At 43.0% G+C, this 19,225-nt stretch overlaps 1 protein-coding gene across 3 annotated transcripts in view; it reads right to left on the bottom strand.

Annotated features, from left to right (window-relative positions):
* The window catches only part of Gli3 (GLI family zinc finger 3), a 264,642-nt gene that overhangs the window by 48,032 nt on the left and 197,385 nt on the right, over nt 1–19,225 (bottom strand). For 2 of the 3 annotated variants that reach the window (XM_023565209.2, XM_023565210.2), the window contains 3 exons: nt 16,152–16,365; nt 15,247–15,363; nt 13,423–13,563 (listed from right to left, as the gene is read on the bottom strand). In XM_023565209.2, the coding sequence (XP_023420977.1) occupies nt 13,423–13,563; nt 15,247–15,363; nt 16,152–16,365 (472 nt within the window). The remainder of the gene's footprint in view (nt 1–13,422; nt 13,564–15,246; nt 15,364–16,151; nt 16,366–19,225) is intronic. The other variant, XM_003470095.5, reaches the window with a different exon arrangement.

Here is a 19,225-nt window from a genome sequence, read left to right as displayed (position 1 = left end):
CCTCCTTATGGCTTCCACACTTCGGTCCTATAATCTACACAAGAGGTGATCAAAACATGCGGCATGTCACGTGCTTAAGTTTTTAAAAACTATTACAGTAAAACACACAGTGCCATGAACGCCCCTCTAAATGTTCCCCCTCACTTTCAAACCACTTAGTACAGGGTTCCTGTCACTTGATGCAGTTTTAGAGGTTCTCTTTCCAGAGTGTCTTTAAGAGGTGTGATCAAAAATATGGTGAATATTGCTGCCAGTTGCAATCCAAACGAATGGCAGGTTTGTAAAATCATGATGCTGTGTCCTCATCCATTGCAGTCACTGGGTTTGGTGCTGTGTGATTTCTGGGTCTTCTCCAACATCAAAATGAGCAGGAAAGGTAAATGTTTTGAATCAGTTCAGGACATAAAGGCAGTGACCACAGTGTAGCTAAAGACCCTCAAGAAAGAGTGTCTTTAGACCTGCTACGCTGGCTGCCTGAATGTGCTGAATGGATTCAAAACCTGTACTTTCCACAGTGATTCTGACTTTGGAGATGACCAAGAAATCATACAGTGCAGATCTGGTGAATCAAGTGAACGAAGACACATAGTAATATATTTGGTCCAAGAAATAGTTGTAAACGCTTTGAATTGACTCAGGACATCGAGTCATCCATGAAAATACACTGAGGAAAAAGGACTTCTCGAACTGCTTTCCAAAGTGGCAAGAATAATAGAAAACGTGGGATTGAAGTAAGGAGGGTTTTGCAGGAGATTAATGTCAACATGTCTTTTACTGTGATACATTTAAAAATTTGTATTTAAATATTCACTGTTTTTTGATCATGCATGCTGCTTCTCATCTTTTGTACAAATGATTTACATCTTACTTTAGATAACATGAATTTCACTAGGACCTGCATTTTTCATGTTTGTTCTTGCTTCCTTAGATATTGTGCATTTGCTCAAAGTCCCTGTCCTATGTTACTCTCCACTTTCCTGTGACCTTCTCCAAGCGCTCTTGCTACCAAGAAGTAGAGGTTCAGAGTCTGGGCTGTACCTCTGTAATGAAACTGAAAGGCACCACAGAGCTAACCCCGGAAGTTTCATCTTTGCCCCTCTCTGTTTTGGGATGAACGCAGGGACCAGGATTTTAGTTTTAATGGCACAGGACATCATGCCCATTCTGGAGGTCATGCTATGTCCTAAACAGGCTTCCGTTTGTCACCTGGGCTTTGCTCGGTCTGAAGCTGGTGACAAAGAGTTACATACGTGTTCAGTGGTATCCAACATGCAACAAATCCGCAGGCTAAAAAGTGAATCCAGGGCAGCTTGGAGTGAAATGGAAGGAGGAGGTTGTCTTTGCTGGAGGAAGGGGTGAAGTGGACAGAGTGGGGACAGAATACAACATTTGAATGAAAAATGAGGAAGACTGCAGGTCAAACCTTTCCTACATTCATCAAATAGCCATTTAAAACAGTAGGAGACGGGACGATCACAAGTTTGAGCCCCGACTGGGGAATTTAGAGCTTCATTTGAGAGCCTTGTCTCTAAATAAAAAATAAATTGAAAACAAAGGAATGGGGATGTAGATCAGTGGGAAGGGCCTGGATTCAATCTCCAGCACTGCAAACACACAAACAATATGATTTGTGGTAAGTGGGTCAATTAATTGGAAACACACCATTTGCTGACCAGTCCATGACCTTACATAGGTTTCTCTGTCCTGCTGTCACTCATTGTACTTGCTAGGAAGGACCCTAGCAACACTGTCCAGTGAGGAGGATGCCCAAACCAGCTGCTGTAGGACATGTGCCCATTCCTCCTCATGCAGCATCAAGCGTGTTTCTACTTCTCTGAACTGCCACTTAGATACAAAGTTCCGTGACTGACCAGGTCTCCCCTATTTATCTAAGCCCATCTGACCTCACACTTTACATACTAAGTCTTTGCATCTGCTGAAAACAGCCCAAGCTGTTTGGGAAAAAGCAGCCACGATGCTAGGAGCTTTCTGCCCAGTGATCCTGAAGCCCACAGAGGACAGCATTGTGGGCACCTGCACAGCCACAGTGATGCATGGCCGAGGGGACACAGGCAGGGCTGAGAGAGATCAGCCAGGTGCAGGTTGGAGGTGGCACTCTCTAGGAAGAAAGAGCATGCACAGGACAGCTTAAAACCTGTAGAGGACTTGGGAGCTTCCTCCTAAGTTAAACACAGGATTACCATGGGACCCAACCATAACATCCTGAGGGCAACACCCAGAGCTGAAAACAGGTGCTCGAGCCAACACTTGCCCATGACTGTTCATAGCGACACAACAGCCAAGAAGTAGAGACAGCACTAGTGCCCATTCCAACCCAAATGCAGGAGTAAGCAAAACACACTGAAACCACAGTGGAATACTGTTCGGCCATAAAAAGGACCAAAGTCTCATTGCATGCCACAGCATGAATGAACCTTGAAAACATTATGCAAAGCAAAAGATGTAAAAGGTCACATGGGATGTGATTCCATTTATAGAAAATATCCAGACTAGAATAACTCAGAGAGCTAGAAAGCAGATTAGTGGTTTATAGGCAGCAGGGGAGTAGAACAAGAGAGGGATATGCAAGGGGCCCAAGTTCCCACACAGGGTGCTAGACAGGCTGTGCAGCTAATAGAAGTGATAGCTGTACAACACTGTGAATGTAAGGAATGTCCTGGAATTGTACACTTCTTTGTTATTTTTCTTACACTGGGGGTTGAAACCAGAGCCTTCACCCTGAGACCCTTCCCCCAGTCCTTTTGTACTGTGAGGCAGAGTTGCTCTAAGTCACCTGGGGTGGACTGGAATCTTAAATCCTCCTGCCTTTCAGCTTTCCAAAGTGCTGCAATTATAAGTGTGCACCAGCCCACCTGGCTCAATTGTACACGTGTAAAAGGTGGAAATGGTACACGCTGTGTAATGCGTATGAAGGCACCACACTCCCACTCTAGCCCAGGGAACAGGGCAGCCAAACCCTTACCCTGGGCTGTTCCTGTCTCCTCCCTCTCGTCTCCACCTCTGCAGATCACACAGCTCCTGCCTCCGTACACAGGAAGGATAAACCAAATCAGCCAAGTGTCAATGCAATATAAATTACAGCGAGGGAAAAAAAGAAACAACTTGATGCATGGCCGAGGATCTAGAAGAGGAATGTCCACCATTGTTTGTGATTATGGATCACATCACAATCTAATAGCAATTTTTATTTAATCAATAATTTCCATGCTGAACAGACAGCCCTGTTACAGAGAATCGACAAGCTGGTACTGATAGCGACAAGCCTTGTTATTAATCTTTCCTCTGCCAGCTTATCAGCCCAACTACTGTAAAAGGCACCACCAAGATGGATTTTAGATGCCACCTCTTTCCTCCCCCCACCTCCTTTTGTTTTTCCTTCCCCTGCACCTTTTCATGGACGTAGACTCCGCGTTTATTTGCCTAATGTGGGGCTTAGGCAGCATAAAAAGACAGTTCACATTAAGCAATTTCACAAATCAGGAGGACCTAGCCCACAGCTCAGGGTTAGCCATTACAGGCTAATAAATCATACTTCCTTTTGAGTTGTCAATCGCCAAAAAAGCTTTGTACAAGCGCTGGCATCTGTAATTCCATAAAGGCTTTTCATCTTGAAATAAGATGCTCTGGACTGATAACAGGAATAATCCCTTCTTGATCAAGAAAAAAAATCTGCATTTTACCAATTAAAGCTGCTGCCAGAAGCCAAATGGCTCAGTGCTGAGGCTCCACTGAAGTTTATCTCTACTAAACACAAGGAGGGATACAGTGCTTCGCTTGCAGCTTGGCTATTTTATCTCCTAGGAAAAAGTGTACCAGAGAAAGGTGTGAAGGCTTTTACTACCTCCAGGATAGCAGAACTGCACGACTCTCTTGGACCAGAACTCCCCGCTCCCCAACTAGCACAGCTGTGGGGGCATGTCACACATGCCCAAGCATAAGGTGAAGACACTCCAACTCTCCTAAGGCTGAGCAGAGACAAGTGATGTGAGAGGCACCCACCAAAGGAACTCTGAGGGTACAGCAGAAGACAACTGGGGAGTTTCATTATCGTGAGGAAGAAGACATTTTGGAACTCAAGCACTTTGAAACTCAAGTTTATGCATTCATAGCTAGAAAATGAAGTGCACCAATAAAACAAAACAAAAAAGATAATAATCCCAGTCACACTGTTACTCATTGGTCCTAAAACCTTGACTAGCACTTCAGTATTATCTTCCATAAAGCATCAGAGATAATCCTTCCCATCAAGTGCTGGTAAGCACTTAAAGAGAGACGGTTGAATCTCAGGACTCTTGCACATTGAGCCTCAGATCACACAAGCAAGACACTAATCTCACCCTCATTACCCTCCCACCTTCCAGGCAGATATGCTTTGGTTCTACCACACAGCATAACTTATCATTGGCCAACAAGAAAGTATAAAATGAATCACTGTGCAATTATATTGCTAATCCCAGGAAATGTCAATAGCTCAACAGCTTATTATCGCAGGTAAAATTTCCTATGTTATCTACTCCTTCTGTTGTCTTCTCAACATAGAACACACCTAACACACCCCTACAAAATCTTTCTCTGACTACATCCAGCTGTTTACTCACGATGACGTCCAAGTCCAATGTCCATGACTAATCCTTTCTTTCATTCCTTCTTCTATTCCTTCACCTTATTTGTTTTCTCCCTTCCTTGCTCCTACATCTGAAGTGCTCCTGGCAATCCTCCCTGTGGGGACAGTGTATATTCTATCTTGCCCTTGACCCTACTTCCACAGGTCTGACACCCACTAGACTTTTTACTTTTAAACAGTATTCCTGCAATTTGTGGGGCAGCCACGAGGTGGTGGTGTAGTAATAATCAATGCTATGTTTTGTTACTCTTGCTTGGTTTTCATAAAGTCTTAATCTTTCCATTCCGTAGTTATTTACTTACTTATTTCAAGGATTGAGCCCAGGAGCTCATGCCTGCTAGGCAAGCATTCTGCCACTGAACTGTATCCCCAGCCCTGACTGAGTTTACTAATACAACTTCCCAAGGGATTTCATTTCCCCTCATGTTTAAATAATGTCCTCCTGTTTACCCAGCACGTCCATTACATGATCTCATTCTGTCCTCACAAGCAAAAAAACAAATTTTAAAAATTCCTTGAGGAAAGAGGCATCTATTTATAGATGAGAAACTGAGATTGAAGTTGTAGGGTGACTCAAAGTCAGACACAGTTTGTGACCCATGAAAGACTAAGACTCTCAGAACATACAGTCCAGAGCTCTCCTCAGACCCCACTCACTGGAGACTGGGTGGGGTGGTTTCAGTTTAAGGTCTTGGCTTATACATAATCTTTTGAAGATAAAACACTCACGGTTCTCTGGCTGACATTAGTCATTCTGGAGAAACAATTCACCCACAGCAGTATTTGTCTAATCCCACAAAAGCCTACACGTCCCTGAATCTTTAAAAAGTCCTTGCATTAGAAAATTGAAATTGCATTTTGTTCCTGGAGTTCTGTTTTATGTCAAACCAAGTGCCTAATCTCCAGTCTTGCTTCTTACAATCTGGAGTCTGAGTGACTTCCCTTGGGCTGTAAAGAAAAAATGACAGCGTTTCTCCACCAAGCAAAAGGGCTTGGCTGGTTCTGGGCTTTGCTAAGACCTATTTCCTTTGGCAACCAAGGTTTCCAAACTAAACTCTGCCAATCTGCACACACATGCACACTGGAACCATCTTTGCTTAGAGACTTTTTAATTGCATTATCTTTCCTTTTTAATCCAGAAATTCTAAAGGACATGGAAGCAGAACTCTTTGCTTTTAGTAAATATACACACATATAGATATTACTCATATGACAGATGTCAAGACATTTTTGATTGCCACAATGGGGGATGGGTCCAGCTGGCCTCCAGGGGATCAGATTAAGGCTGGGATGCTGGGAAACTCAATGCACAGCACGGGCCCCACCACGGAGAAGGGCTCAGCCCAGAAGGCTGACGTTAACACGCCGGGGCACAGGCTCATCACTGAGCAGTCTCCAGATGCATGTCAGGACCCCAGAACAGCAGTAGAAGATGAGACTGTGAGTCTCCATGCAGCAGGAGCAAGAGCAGGGCTGGTCCCACCGGACACTCCAACCTTGGCTCTGAGGGTTTTCTGAAGTGGGACTCTGGATATCACCTTCAAATAATCGTTAACTTTCTGTTGATGTGCTCACTTGAATACCATCTGAATACCAACCTAAAGCATGCTTCTTACAAGGCGATGTCCCGGAGCAACCTCTAAGTATCATCCCAGGTTTGCCTTTTATAAGGAGAATCACTAACATTTTATGGAGTATTCATTTTGCAGCTAATTCCCCCAGCCCTTCGATAAGGTTAACACTATGCCTATTTTACAAGAAAAAACCCCAAGTGTCAGAAAGGTAAGAGAAAGTTCTCTCAACTTTGAAATTCACAGAGTTGCTGCAGGACAACAGTAAAAAGCAAAGTATTCTCTCAAACCAATGCTATTTCTTGTTACTATCTCAGCAGCAGCAGCAGCAGCAGCAGCAGTTACAGCAGAGTTTACTTGTATGACTCACTGTGACACCAGGCATACTTTCCAGGAGTCTTTCTAGTATCTCTCAGGTGCTCCAATCCCTGAGCCAGAGCCAGAGCCAGAGCTCAAACAACACCAGAATGGCATCATTCTGTCCTGCTTCACCTGTTTCCCATGCTTTTCCTTCCCTGTCTTCCTCACCCACTTGGAACACTGCAGATCAGCTAAGTCATGCTATTATACATTCATCCAGTGCTGGGACTGTGAGTACCACACTGTCCCCAGTCCTTTAGGTGCTTCCAGAACTACGAACATCTTCCAAAGAGTTGTTGCATAAAAGGTTGATCTGCTAGGGTCAGCTCTGGGTTTTCCTAATAAATATGAGTCTATGCAGTAAATGATTTGCCTTGTCCAGGATGACCATGGCGACTTCCTCTATAAGGAGCATTCATTCCTGGCTTTCTAGGAGATGAATTATTGGCAGAATCCAGAGTCTTACCTTCAAGATCATTCTGAAGCAATCAGCAAACTTTCAGCAGGAAATTATTCCCCACTGGCAGAATCAGTGGCTCAAGTAAAGATTTTGATGAACTGTTTCAGCAGATATACAATGGATGAACCAATGGAAATAACTAATGGGCTTTGATTAAAAAAAAAAAAAAATGGTGTCTTTGGGCAGGGGATTTAGCTCAGTGGCTTAAGTGCCTGCCTGGCAAGCACTAGGTCAAGAGTTTGATCCCTGGTACAAAAAAAAAAAAAAAAGGTGTCTTTAAACATTTTTAAAATGTCTTACATTAAAAGGCACACAGCCATTAACAGCCCTCAAAGTCCTCCCCTTGCTTCAAACACACTCATCCCATCATTCTTGCCACTTTCTGAAGCAGTTCTGGAAGTCTTCTATCATGAGTGTCTTGAGTTGCACTACAGTGGTTGCTTTGATGTCCTGAATTCATTCAAAAGATTTCCCTTTCACGATCATTTTGACTTTGGAAAGAACCAGAAGTCTCACGGTGAGTAAGGTAGATCTATAATGTTATGAATCTGTCTTTTCCGTTGGACGCCATATGGCAGCAGCATTCACCAGACTTCTGATCTGACTTTGTACGGATATTCATGAAAAGATGACAGACCAGACCAGCTTCGGAAACTAGCAAGAAGGATGAGACCTGTGTGCCTGAAGTGAGGGGGGTCATTCTGGGGACATTACTGACATGTGTCTTTCTTATGGTAATAAATGTTAATTAAAGACGTATTGTATATTTTAGTCATATCTCATACATTACCTTTTCCTAAGCCCCATCTGACTGCGACCCCACTGCTTTCCCTCCCAAGCTGAAGAGGGAAAGAGAGCTCACACAGCATTCCAGGTGGCTGCCAGCCAGTGTGGCACTTGGGATAAAATGCTTGCCCTCCTCATCCTAAGGACAGTCCTATTCCACACTTTCACCTGCTTTGCCAAAAACTGAGGTTCAAGGAGTAGAACTCTCTTGGCTGCCCCCCATTCATTGGATGCACATCAGGCTGGAAAAGGGGGTCTCTTGTCTTCAGTCAAGTCAACATCACAGATGAGCAATGATTAACGTAAAATAAGCCTTTACGCTAACACCTCGGAGGTCGCAAAGACCCTCGCCCCAACTCCATTCTCCTCCCCCACTCGGCCCTGCAAAAAACAAACTCATAAAACAACTGCAGACAGAGTGACCTCGCTCAGACCCCCGGTCTGTTTCTCATTAGGTCCACTGCATGTGATCTCCACGTGGCCTTGGACATTGGGGACAGTGTTTATTTTCACGGCTGTTTCACAGTATGATAAGTGAAAAAATAACAGTCCCGAAGGGTCAGATGGTTCGGAGGAGGTCATCCCGAGAGTCAGGGCAAAGATGAGGCTGCCACTCAGAACTCCAGCTGGGCCTGTGGGTGCTCGAGCTGGGACCACACAGCCCTCCCACCCTGGCCCTCTATCCTCTCTGTGGATGTCTGTTCACAGGAGCAATTTTTTGCAGGTGCAATTTAGTCAGCAGATTCACAAAGAACATGGTCCTTAAGGCAAAATTGTCAAAGGATGGCTTTGAAGTTTGTCGTTCTTCGTCTATATTTTACATGCCATGTCTCCAAATAATTAGAGTAACTAAATTAACTAGCAACTCCATGTAGAGGCAAATAAGATCAAAATCTCCACTCATTCGTTTTAGGTTTTATGTGCACACAAAACTAATTTCTGCCTCATATCTGAGACCCCCATCACATCTTAAACCCAATTTTCTCCTAGGTAAGGACTTACAATGCAACTTTGGCAAAGGGATCTAAATGAGATGGGAAACATTTAAAATGCAAATTTAAGATCATGATATTAATATGAAAATAATGTCTTCACACTCTCACTTTTTTGTGTTTCTACGGATACATCAATTCTTCACAAATTAGATGTGCTTCCTTTATATCTAAATCTCTATGACATTAAAAAGAAAGTCCCTTCATTTTTATGCCGCTGATGTATAGAATGTGTTTCTAAAAGGCAGGAAAGGTGATTATAACTGCATTCTTTGGATAAAGGAAACTTCAGAGATCAAAATTTGCAGCATATGAAAGCATTTAAAATCCAAGTAGGTGGTTAATCACTCCACAAAAAGGGGAATTTTTGACACCGTGCTTAAAAGATACAAGTGGGGGATTACAGAGGCTGAAATGCCACCCAACTGAAGCTGGGTGCTGCTCTGAATACTCTCTATATTCCAAGCAGTTCAGGCTCATAGGGAGAAGTTAAGGCCCCCCGGGGATAAAGGCCAGGCCTGGAGAATAAGGCTGGAAAATAAAACTATTAAAAATAATTTCACTTTTAAAAGACCATCAGGAAGATTTTTATATGCATTATTTCTTGAATGGCTATAAAGAGTGGAATGCTTGGAACTGAGGGCAAAGAGTTGTGGCGATACAGCAAACAGATGGGAAAGAGGTTCGGTGATCACAATGGCTTTATTCCTTCAGATCTCAGCTGCGATGTTTTCAAACATAACTGGCCACACAGCGGTGCAGACTCTACTAAGGAGCCGCGAGTTCCTCACATTTATTCCTTCTCCTGTTCCCAGAGAGCCTCAGGAAACACTGGTGGGGACAAGATGTCATTCACAACCAAAGTACGCAAGCTTCAGACAACCTGAGGCGAGCTTTTTCGGCAGGCTGTGACTACTTAGACGCTTCAACCTTCAAAGAGTTATAGATGGAACTTACACAGGACAGAATTAAAACAAGAGAGGAAGGGGCCTCAGTAAAGCCAGAAGGTGTCTCTCCTCCATGGGAGAAGCCCGCTGAACTGCTTTACACAGTAACAGAAGCTAAGTGAAACAGGAGAAGAACAGCAAGACCAAAGCCAAAGGCACTTTGAAACTGATACTGTCTTTGAAACTGACTTTCAGAAGCACACTAAATTTGACATTCGTGTCTTTTTTAATATAAAGCACAACAAAAAAGAACTTGGTTAGCTTGAAATTAAGCAAAATCGTGCACTTTCAACTTTCTTTGATATGTTAGAATATTCATCTTTCAGGGGCAACGGAAGAGAAAATGCTTGCATCTTCACAAATTGATAGTAAATTTGGTCAATTCAGTAATTTTATACACAAATTAATTTTTGTACAATATACCCATCTTGCTTTCTTACTCCATCCTGTTTTAATGGACACCAAGATGAGGACAAAGCTCAACACGACCTGGTTAATAAAAATATGCATTTATCTTCTTAGCTTCTGGTCCTAAAGGTAAATCTACAGCAAATTTAACACCAGTTTGAGACCAGTAATAATTATACTGTTAGAAACAGGAATTAATTAAACATCCCAGTGATAAAGCTTAGAACAAAGACCTACTGCAAAAGAGCAAAGGCTTGAAATAAAGGGGAAAGGAAGGAAGAGATCACATTTAGCCCATCTGTTCAGACAGTAATGGAGGAGGAATCTCGAGAGGTCGTGGAGCGCATTACACTGGAAATGAGACGACCTGGCAGGCAAAGTCAGCTGAGTTCCTAATTCTCTTCTACAACTTTGTGATTTGCTAATGTGAAACACATGTCTCCCTTTGCACTAAGTTCAAATAACTCCGGAATTCCAACCGTGCAGCTCAGTGACTGAACCAGAACAAGGGGAGAACTTGTCAGGATTTAAGAGCTTTCAGCAAAGCCCTTCAATTGCAGCCAGCACCCTATTCCAGGGAAGGATATCAATTATAGATAGTGACCTGCTTTAGCAGGCAGTCGGGACTGTCAGACAGTAGATAGACAACCATGAAGAATCATGAATCTTTCTATTAACTGTAAGAGGGGAAAAAAGAATGGGTCATGGCTATAAATAAGGCAGAGCACCAAATGGTTTAACACCTTGCCTCTTGGTTGTATGTGGCATGGAAATTCAACTAATGCACAAACCCTGGGGCCCAGGAAAGTCACAGGAGCAGAAATGGTTAATGCCTCTCTCTGTCCTTAAAATGTGGGCTTTGCAACTCGTATATATATCCCATCCGCCCCCCAAGTAATTAGGTGATTTGAAGTAGCTTTTCTTTCAATCAGAAAATAGGAAGCATCTCTCCCATTCCAGGCCACCGCTAATGCTACCAGATAAGTGATATGAATTTCAGTGTTCAAATTTGGGATTTCTACATTCGGACACTTGTAGAAAGTGTACTGTTAAATGACATGAACCAGGGTCCTTGTTTTTTTGATCATTCAGGTGGTGGTTTAATCAGCCTTCCCTTAAAATTGTTCAGAACTCTTTATGAAAATGTCACAGGGACCTTTTGCAACGAAGATTAAAGTGAAATACCTGCGAAGTTCGCTGTCTTGTCAAAGCTTTCAGATCAGTGAGGCAGGCAAAGGTTAAACTGGCCTCACATCCTAAAAATGTTACCCTAAACCTGGTCACAAGCAGCTCACCTTGTTAAAAATCTATACTTAAAAGAAGCCCCCATTTCACATTTCAGGCATTAATGAAGGAACCAGTAACACAGTCCTCTTTGGAAACTATAATGACTCAGCCTCCAAAAATCTTTTGTCCCTCAGAAGAACTTTTTTTTTCAACCCTGCAAATGGAACCCCAAAGCCTTGCACACGCTAAGCATGAGTTCTTTCTCTGAGCCACACCCTGAGATTCTCTGAAAATTGCTTTTAAACAAGTAGCACTACAAGCATGTTTTGTAGGATACACACAATTCTCTTTATTTACATTGTTCACTAATTATATCACTGAGAATATTCATGGCACATGCTTGCTAGTCTTTGATAGCAGTTTTTCATATTAAAAAAAAGTCCATCTCTCCCTATCCCAGTCTTACTATGTCTTTGTGGATTTCATTAAAGTAGTCAGCAAGAATAAAGGACCATTAAATCCAAACTTGCTTTTAAAATACTTGTATCAAATTAAAAAGAAAAAAATCAAATTACGTTCACAGAAAAATCTGAAAATACACTTTAATTAAAAACATTTGACTTTCTGGGTTTTTTGTTTTCTTTTTCTTAGCATGCTTGGAAACCTATAATTCGTCGTATACAATTACAAAGAGACATGATTAAAAAGAAACGGGAGTGGGGCCCTTGGTGATGTCATAGTAAATCCTCAAAACATTCTGCATGTAACAATTCTCACAAGCCAGCAAGCTGTGCACTTAACACGGCTGTGCAACCGGGATAGGAAGAGACAGATTTCACAGGCTGCAAAGGCCCTTCAAAAGCTGGTGAACCCATGACGCATAGAGAGAAACTTTATAATTTTTGTGTTTAATCGGAATGCAAGGGAGTTATCAAGATACAGGGATCATCTAAAAATATAAAATTACTATAAAAGAATGGGAGAGAGAGAATGAGAGAGAGGGAGATGGAGAGGAATGAGAGAGAGAGAGAGAGAGAGAGAGAGAGAGAGAGAGAGAATGAATGTATGTGACAGGTAATCACAGCAAGGGCTGCTCTGACAGATTTTCCATCCTATTAAAAGCTTAAGAAACTGCCCTATTAGGTGAAACCATCCTTCATGCTTTCACGGGACCATTTGCCTCAGCACACAAGTTCTCCGAGCCTGTATCTTTTGCTCTGAATGCTCTAAATGCCCTTACATGTCATTTTCTTTTGGTACTAGCAGCCAGAGAGACTACGCTGGCCTTCAAGAAAGTGCCAAGTCCTACGTAGCGTGCAAGAGGTATATGGCAGGGCTGGGGGTAACCTGTATTACCTGGAACAACAGAGGAAGGCTACAGAAAGACATTTGAACCTGGCTTGGTAAGAGAAGGTTTGATTTTCAATCTGACCACTGAGCCACCATTAGACACATCTAAAAGCACACATAATTGTTTCCATTGAAGCTATTAACCCCACAGGAGTTGCCCCAAGTCAAAAATGATGTTAACAGTATATCCCAGACATCTATACAACTTCATGGTGTACTAATTGCCCTACAGAATAATGAGAAATGTGTAAGAGGAAAGAAAAAAAATAAATAAACATAAGAAGGAATCCTCCGCCTCTACATTTTTTTTGTAATGTTACTGCGTCTTGGAAGAGGAGCCAAACTTGGTTAAAAGGTTAATAATAATTCATGTCCAGCTTACTATTTCTCAATAACCATCAAAGTCGCTAACTCAAAATAGTGTTTTCTGGCTTACAGGATCAGAGTCATTACACTCGCTATTGAAGACTTTATTGAATTTTACACTAAGCTTTAGCTGACTGAACAGGTCAAGCACTGTGGCTCAGAGTTTGCTTTATTCTCAGTCATAAAGCGCTCTAGTCTGCAGCTATGCTAGCTAAGAAACTCGACCCTTTGGAGCCAAAGAAGCTGACCTCCTCAGGAAAGGTCACTCAGCCACAGCAGAGGCCAAGGCCAGGAGCCCCCGGTCACTTACGTGCACAAGCTGGTCCTGGGTGTCAAACTCCCTGGTGCACCCTTCCCAATGGCAGTTTGTCTCGTAGATGACTTCAGGCTCCTGTTTGCTTTCATCTTTGTCCCCTTCCTCCTTGACTAGGGTTGTTCCTTCTGGCTGTTCCTGAAAGGCAGGAGATGGGGGAAAGGAACACAGAGGAGGAAGATCAGGCACAACAGGAAGCAAGCAAAGAAACAGTAGCAACCTGCTTTAGATTTGCCTTCCTCCTAATGCAATTCTTCAGCAAAAATAAAACAGACCTCAGGTCTACCAGCTGGGTTTTGTGAATGGAAGAAGTCAAACACCTGGAGTCATTTGGGTACTTTTTTTTTTTTCCAGATTTCTCAAACATGCCCTCTGAGATTGTATTTTTAACTTGGGATTCAAAACAATAACCCAAATCATAATGAGGACCCAAATATTGAAGGCTAACTTTGCTGCCATGAATTTAAAGCTGAAAATAAACCAAAATGGCATCTAAAAAAAAGTGCAAGCAAAAACCAAACACAAAACAAAACTCATAAGAGGAGTAATTAAATTTGGCCAAAGACAGGTCCTTCTAATTTGTTTAGTTGGTCTAATGCTTTCCAGTGTATTAATTCGTCTGCTCCTACATTTATGATTCATAAGTGCTAACAATTCTGTTTTCCCTACTGTGGGAGGCAATTTGAGGACTACTTAGAGATAGCATCTTCCTGGTTCAGCTTCCAGTTTCCAAGTATACTTTTAGCCTGAGCCCCAGGGCTCACACCATCTAACACTCCAGGGCATAGTTCTGCAGTCTTTTCTACTCTTCTTGGTGTTTTATTTTGCGTTTGTGTTTTGCAGTACTGGCCACTGAACTCAGGGCCTTCTGCCTGCCAATTAAACACTTTCCCACTGTGCTACCTCCCTGGACCTGACTTACTGGCCTTCTATGGCAGCTTCATAGCGATACAAAACAAAGAAATTCCAGAATTCTGCAAAACAGGTGTGTAGATTTGAGTTCTAATCCAGGGCCAGATGATAAAAAACTGTATACACACATTAAGGTGAGACTAGAAAGGTTGTTTTGGAGCAAAATACAGAAGGAGGAGGATAGATTTGAAGTCCTTACCCACCAATGCATTCTACTGCTGAAGTTTTCACTGAAAAGGAAATTTTGGCTAAAGCAGCCTCAAGTTTGGGATGAAGCAACCTGACAACAGCAAAGGCTGAGATACCATGGATATCTCGACCCTTGTCCAGCACCTATTTGGGAGAATTAGCATTCCCTGAGCTACCTCCTGAATCCAGAGCAAGATATCCATGGCACCCATGAGATGACATTGCGTACACAGCCTACACATTCTTCAGCTGAGGCCAGATCCAAGAGACCTGCAGCTGAGTCTGGAAGCTAATCGACATGAGATTAGTTGTGTCACCACCTGCTCCCAGATTTCCTTGAAAGTCAGAAGTAGCAAATAAAAAAAAGAAAGAAAGAAAAACCATGAACAGTGTCAGGAACACCACTTGACCTGCCTCAGCTTAAACTCGGGGACAGAACATTAGATTCTTGGGGCCAAATTCCATGAATGAGTAGCCTAAACTCCTACGCTGCCTAAATCATGAAGGATGTGTATGCCATACAGCTCCCTGAATTGCTCCTGTTTGCTTCCGATCTAGAGAAACTGTTACTGTACTTGTGGCCTTGCTTATATCACACACGGGCATGGCCATGGCCATGGCCATAACAGAATTGGAATGAGAGGAAGGAGCAGGGCACTGGCCCCAAGACCCCGCTTAAGGAGCAACAGAATTACTGGACACAGAGCCTGGAGCTCCTACCTGCTGCCCCCGTGCGCCTGGGCTGGGGAGGTCTTCGTCCGGCTTGATCTTGGATCGCTTGTTGTGCATTGGGTCACCGGTGCTGCTCACTGCAGACTCACTTGTGGGCTTGTTCTGCTGGTCAGATGTGCAGCCCAAGACAAAAATTAAGTTTTGATCAATCAATGAATGGGACCATAATTAAAACCTGCAACTTAAGACATCAGGTTTATTTGGCCACAGAACAATGACTAAGAATATCCCAGTCCCCTGGAAACAGAGATACGTGACCAGAACTGGATGGTACACTCACAGGGCTGCTCCTCACTTTTCCCCCAGGAGCATAAACTCTGTGTGGGTTTTATCAGCTAGAATAGAGCTGGGGTGGTAGGCTTTCACTGGCTGCAACCCTGCATTCCCAAAGACGAGAGTTGCAAGCCTGTAATGAACTGTTGGTGAAACTTTTCCCTGAGAGCATCCAGATTCTCAAATTCAAAGGATATTAGAGTGGCAATGGGAATGTAGGGAATGGCACAGCTTTGTTCTTACTCTATAGTGTTGCATGATGCTCAGTAACAACCTAGGTTCAGCAGCGGGAGTGGACAGAGACCTGATGAGAACCACATGTTCCCCCAGTCTTTACAGCTCATGTGATTTACAGGTGTGGCCAGATCTAAGTGAAGCCTGATCAAGGAGCCTGCTTTTCCACCCATGAGAAAATGATCTGGTAGAAGATGCTCTTGTCCAACGATGGGCATGAACATGGGACATTTACCAGAACTGAAGGATGCACCCTGTACAAGAGGTAGGATGCCAGTATGAAGCCATGAGAACACCGAGGCACTGCAGTATGAGAGGTGGGCATAGGAGCAAGGCTCTTCCTCTGCGGACCAAGACAGGCAAGCTCATGGAGCTGTCTCTCTCACCTGTGAGGACTCAGACGGGCCAGAGCTGACTTGGACGGGGTTCAGAACTGTGGGGATCCCTGGAATAGGCCTCTGTGTTGGAAAAGTTGGGGCTGGGTGGATGAGTGGAGGGCTGTGTCCAAAGGCCGAGCCTAAGCTTTGCTGTCGGCTTAAGATCTGCTGATGCATATGGAGGGAGACGGGTGCAGATGGGTAGGTGAAGCTCAAGGCAGGGCTGTATATGGGAGATAAAAAATAAGCAACCATCACTTACATTGATCTCAGGGACTATCACAGAGGTATAGTATCTGCTGCTTTATACCAACAATGTTACCAACCCAAATCACACTGGGTCTGCTTGTTAAAAGGGGAAAGAAGAAACAACTACATCCAACCATCTTAAAAACTTCCAAGAGTAAGATGATTACCAAGGACAGCCACACATGTGCACGAACACACACCCACCGACCTGAAGTAAGATTCTGCAAAGCAGAGTAAACGGCATCAATAATAACTATTTATTGCAATAACAAACTTGATATAAAAAAGAGAATGGGTGACTACATGCTTTATAGTACTTTTATGAGCTCTGAGTTCCGCATGTTCCTGGGCACGAAGCAATTCCTTTAATCTTAGCTCACACCACACGCTTTCATATGTCTCCGGATCTTATTACAAGAGGAAAGAAAATCAATTGGCTAAATGTGTTTTGAACACCATGCTTGTCATATCACTCATTTGTTTGTAAAGATGGAAAGCTTGGTTCATCCAGAATGCCACCTAAAGAATTTCCATCAGTGCCGTCTGGTTACAGAAGCTGATGGATTAACCTCTCCCCACTGAAATCAGTGATCAATGGGTTTCGATGGAGGAGTATCCCAATGGGAGACCACATCTCCCTCCTCTAGCTCCACAGCATTAAATGTCTATTATGACCCATTATGTATGCTAATGCCTGTCACCACTTTATTACGCTGCTGCAGTATTTCCCAGGCTACAGTAAGTTGTGAGGAAGCACTGCTCTTACCTGAAGATTGCCCAAGTAGTAGGCAGCACTGAATTGTTCTGGGAGCAACACAGATTAGGAACCCAATGCTTTTATAAGAATGAAGTACGCTTGATGACTTTGCCAGTGGCTTAAAATGCATGAAAAACTCTAATTGCATTCATGGAAGTTTCTTTTTAATAAAAGTATCAGTAAAAGAAATTATATATAGATTGCTTCTTATCGAGCTGTGTAATATGGAGAAAGAATCAGGGTTTCTACTAATGTCAAAGGTAGAACTCATGCAAATTTCCAATCTGGTGGGTTAATTACTACTGCTGTTAAGCACATTAACTGAGAATAAAATAATTACAATCAAAAAATTCAGACTATTTCAACAACTTTATGTAATAATTCAGGAAATATATTCTGTTCATTAATGTAGCTCTACATTTTTTCCTATTTGACTACAATCCGTAAAAGGCAGCTTCAATGGGATTACATTACTATTATTCCTATAGAGAACCTTCCATTACAATGGCTTGCCCATTTAAGACTGAATATCATTAAGAATACCCTAGGAGAATTCCACCAGGCTTTGAGGAACTCTTCTTTCATTCCGTATTGTATTTCTTTAATAAAGGAAAGCAGAAACAAGGTTGAAAACATTCATTGTTCACAGTAAGTTAGGGAGAAATCAGGAATAATATTCTGATTCTGCAGAGCTATATTTTCTGCCATGGTTTCCGAAAGCAACCATGAATGATTACAGCAAAACTTAGCTAAGGTAGCTGTGTGGATGATTGATAGGGCATTAATCAAAAGATGCATATCTGCCTCAGAATTTGTTCACAAGCTTTCTTCTAATAGCTGATTTCATGTTCACTGAGCTCTATGCCAGTTTGTCCAATTTATTTTTTGGTGTACAAGCCATTCATCAAAAAATGCAATGATTTAACACCCCCTCTTCCCGTTAGGTGAATGGATATTACTAAGTGTAACTACCTTATTCTTTCATTAAAGAAATGCAAAGAAAAAAAGACACCACTTTGCACATAATTGCAAGTTCTTATAGACTCTGCATAGACCTCCACACATCTTTGCACAGCCCAGGGATCTGACCTGGCTGCCAGGCCCAGGAAAGGGACAGTGGAGGTCACTGGCACTTTTAATTCTGGGAGGCATGAGAGCTATGGCGACTTGAAAACCTAGTTATTAAGTAGCAATTAAAACTATTAAAATATTTCACAAGACAGAAAATGCCCTCCGCTTTTATTTATAAGCAATTCACAAATGTTCATAGCCAGACAAGGTAGGTACATTTTTTAAAAGGATACAGGAGGAAAGAGAGAACAGGGCTAGTATTCCCACAGCACTTTCTTAGAACCCAGTCCTCTGAGTCTCCAGGAAGCACAGATGGGGGCGGGGAAGGCTTTCAGCACATTCTGGCAATGTTCCCCTTTGGGAGCACTGTTTTGTTGGGAAATCCAGACAATATAATACACACATCAACCATTTGACGGTGTGGGTTATAAGAGAGCAGAAACAGACCTGTGAATTTTGGAGCTCTGTGACTTATTCATAATGAGCCCGTAACAGAAATCTTCTCTTCTCTGCCTGCAAAGACCTGGGCACACAGAGGTCCCAGGAGGCCCCATCCCCGCCCAAGCGGGCTGGCTCTGCCCTGCCGCTGCAGACCCGGGCTGCCCAGATCCACATTGCAAAGCCTGTTTGCAATTTAAGGGGAGGAGTAGAAAGATCCTGGCTCCATCACAGGCTGTGTGAAGGGCTTTGGGAGTTAAGCTGGCTCAGGATGCTGCCTGCTGAGTTCTGGGATGAAGTTTTCTAAGGAATAAGCAGAGGATGGGCTGTGATCCCTTCCACCCCACAGGATGTCAGGAAAAACAGACAGACAGCCCTTTGTATTAACTGATGCCTCCCGAATGCAAACTCAACCACACACTCAGGTGAGAACCACGCATGAAAAGAACCTCTTAAGCATATCCGGATTGGAAAGAAATCCCAGCACTCTGCTCACTAAACTCTAAATCTGAGCGGGCACAGCAGAGAGGATTCCCCACACCCCAAGACTCCCAGGCCTCCTAGATCA

The sequence above is a fragment of the Cavia porcellus genome, unplaced genomic scaffold, assembly GCF_034190915.1.
Source record: "Cavia porcellus strain 051 isolate PalLab524CR breed Dunkin Hartley unplaced genomic scaffold, mCavPor4.1 scaffold_23, whole genome shotgun sequence".
NCBI lineage: Eukaryota > Metazoa > Chordata > Mammalia > Rodentia > Caviidae > Cavia > Cavia porcellus.
This window is presented reverse-complemented; position numbering and strand designations above follow the sequence as displayed.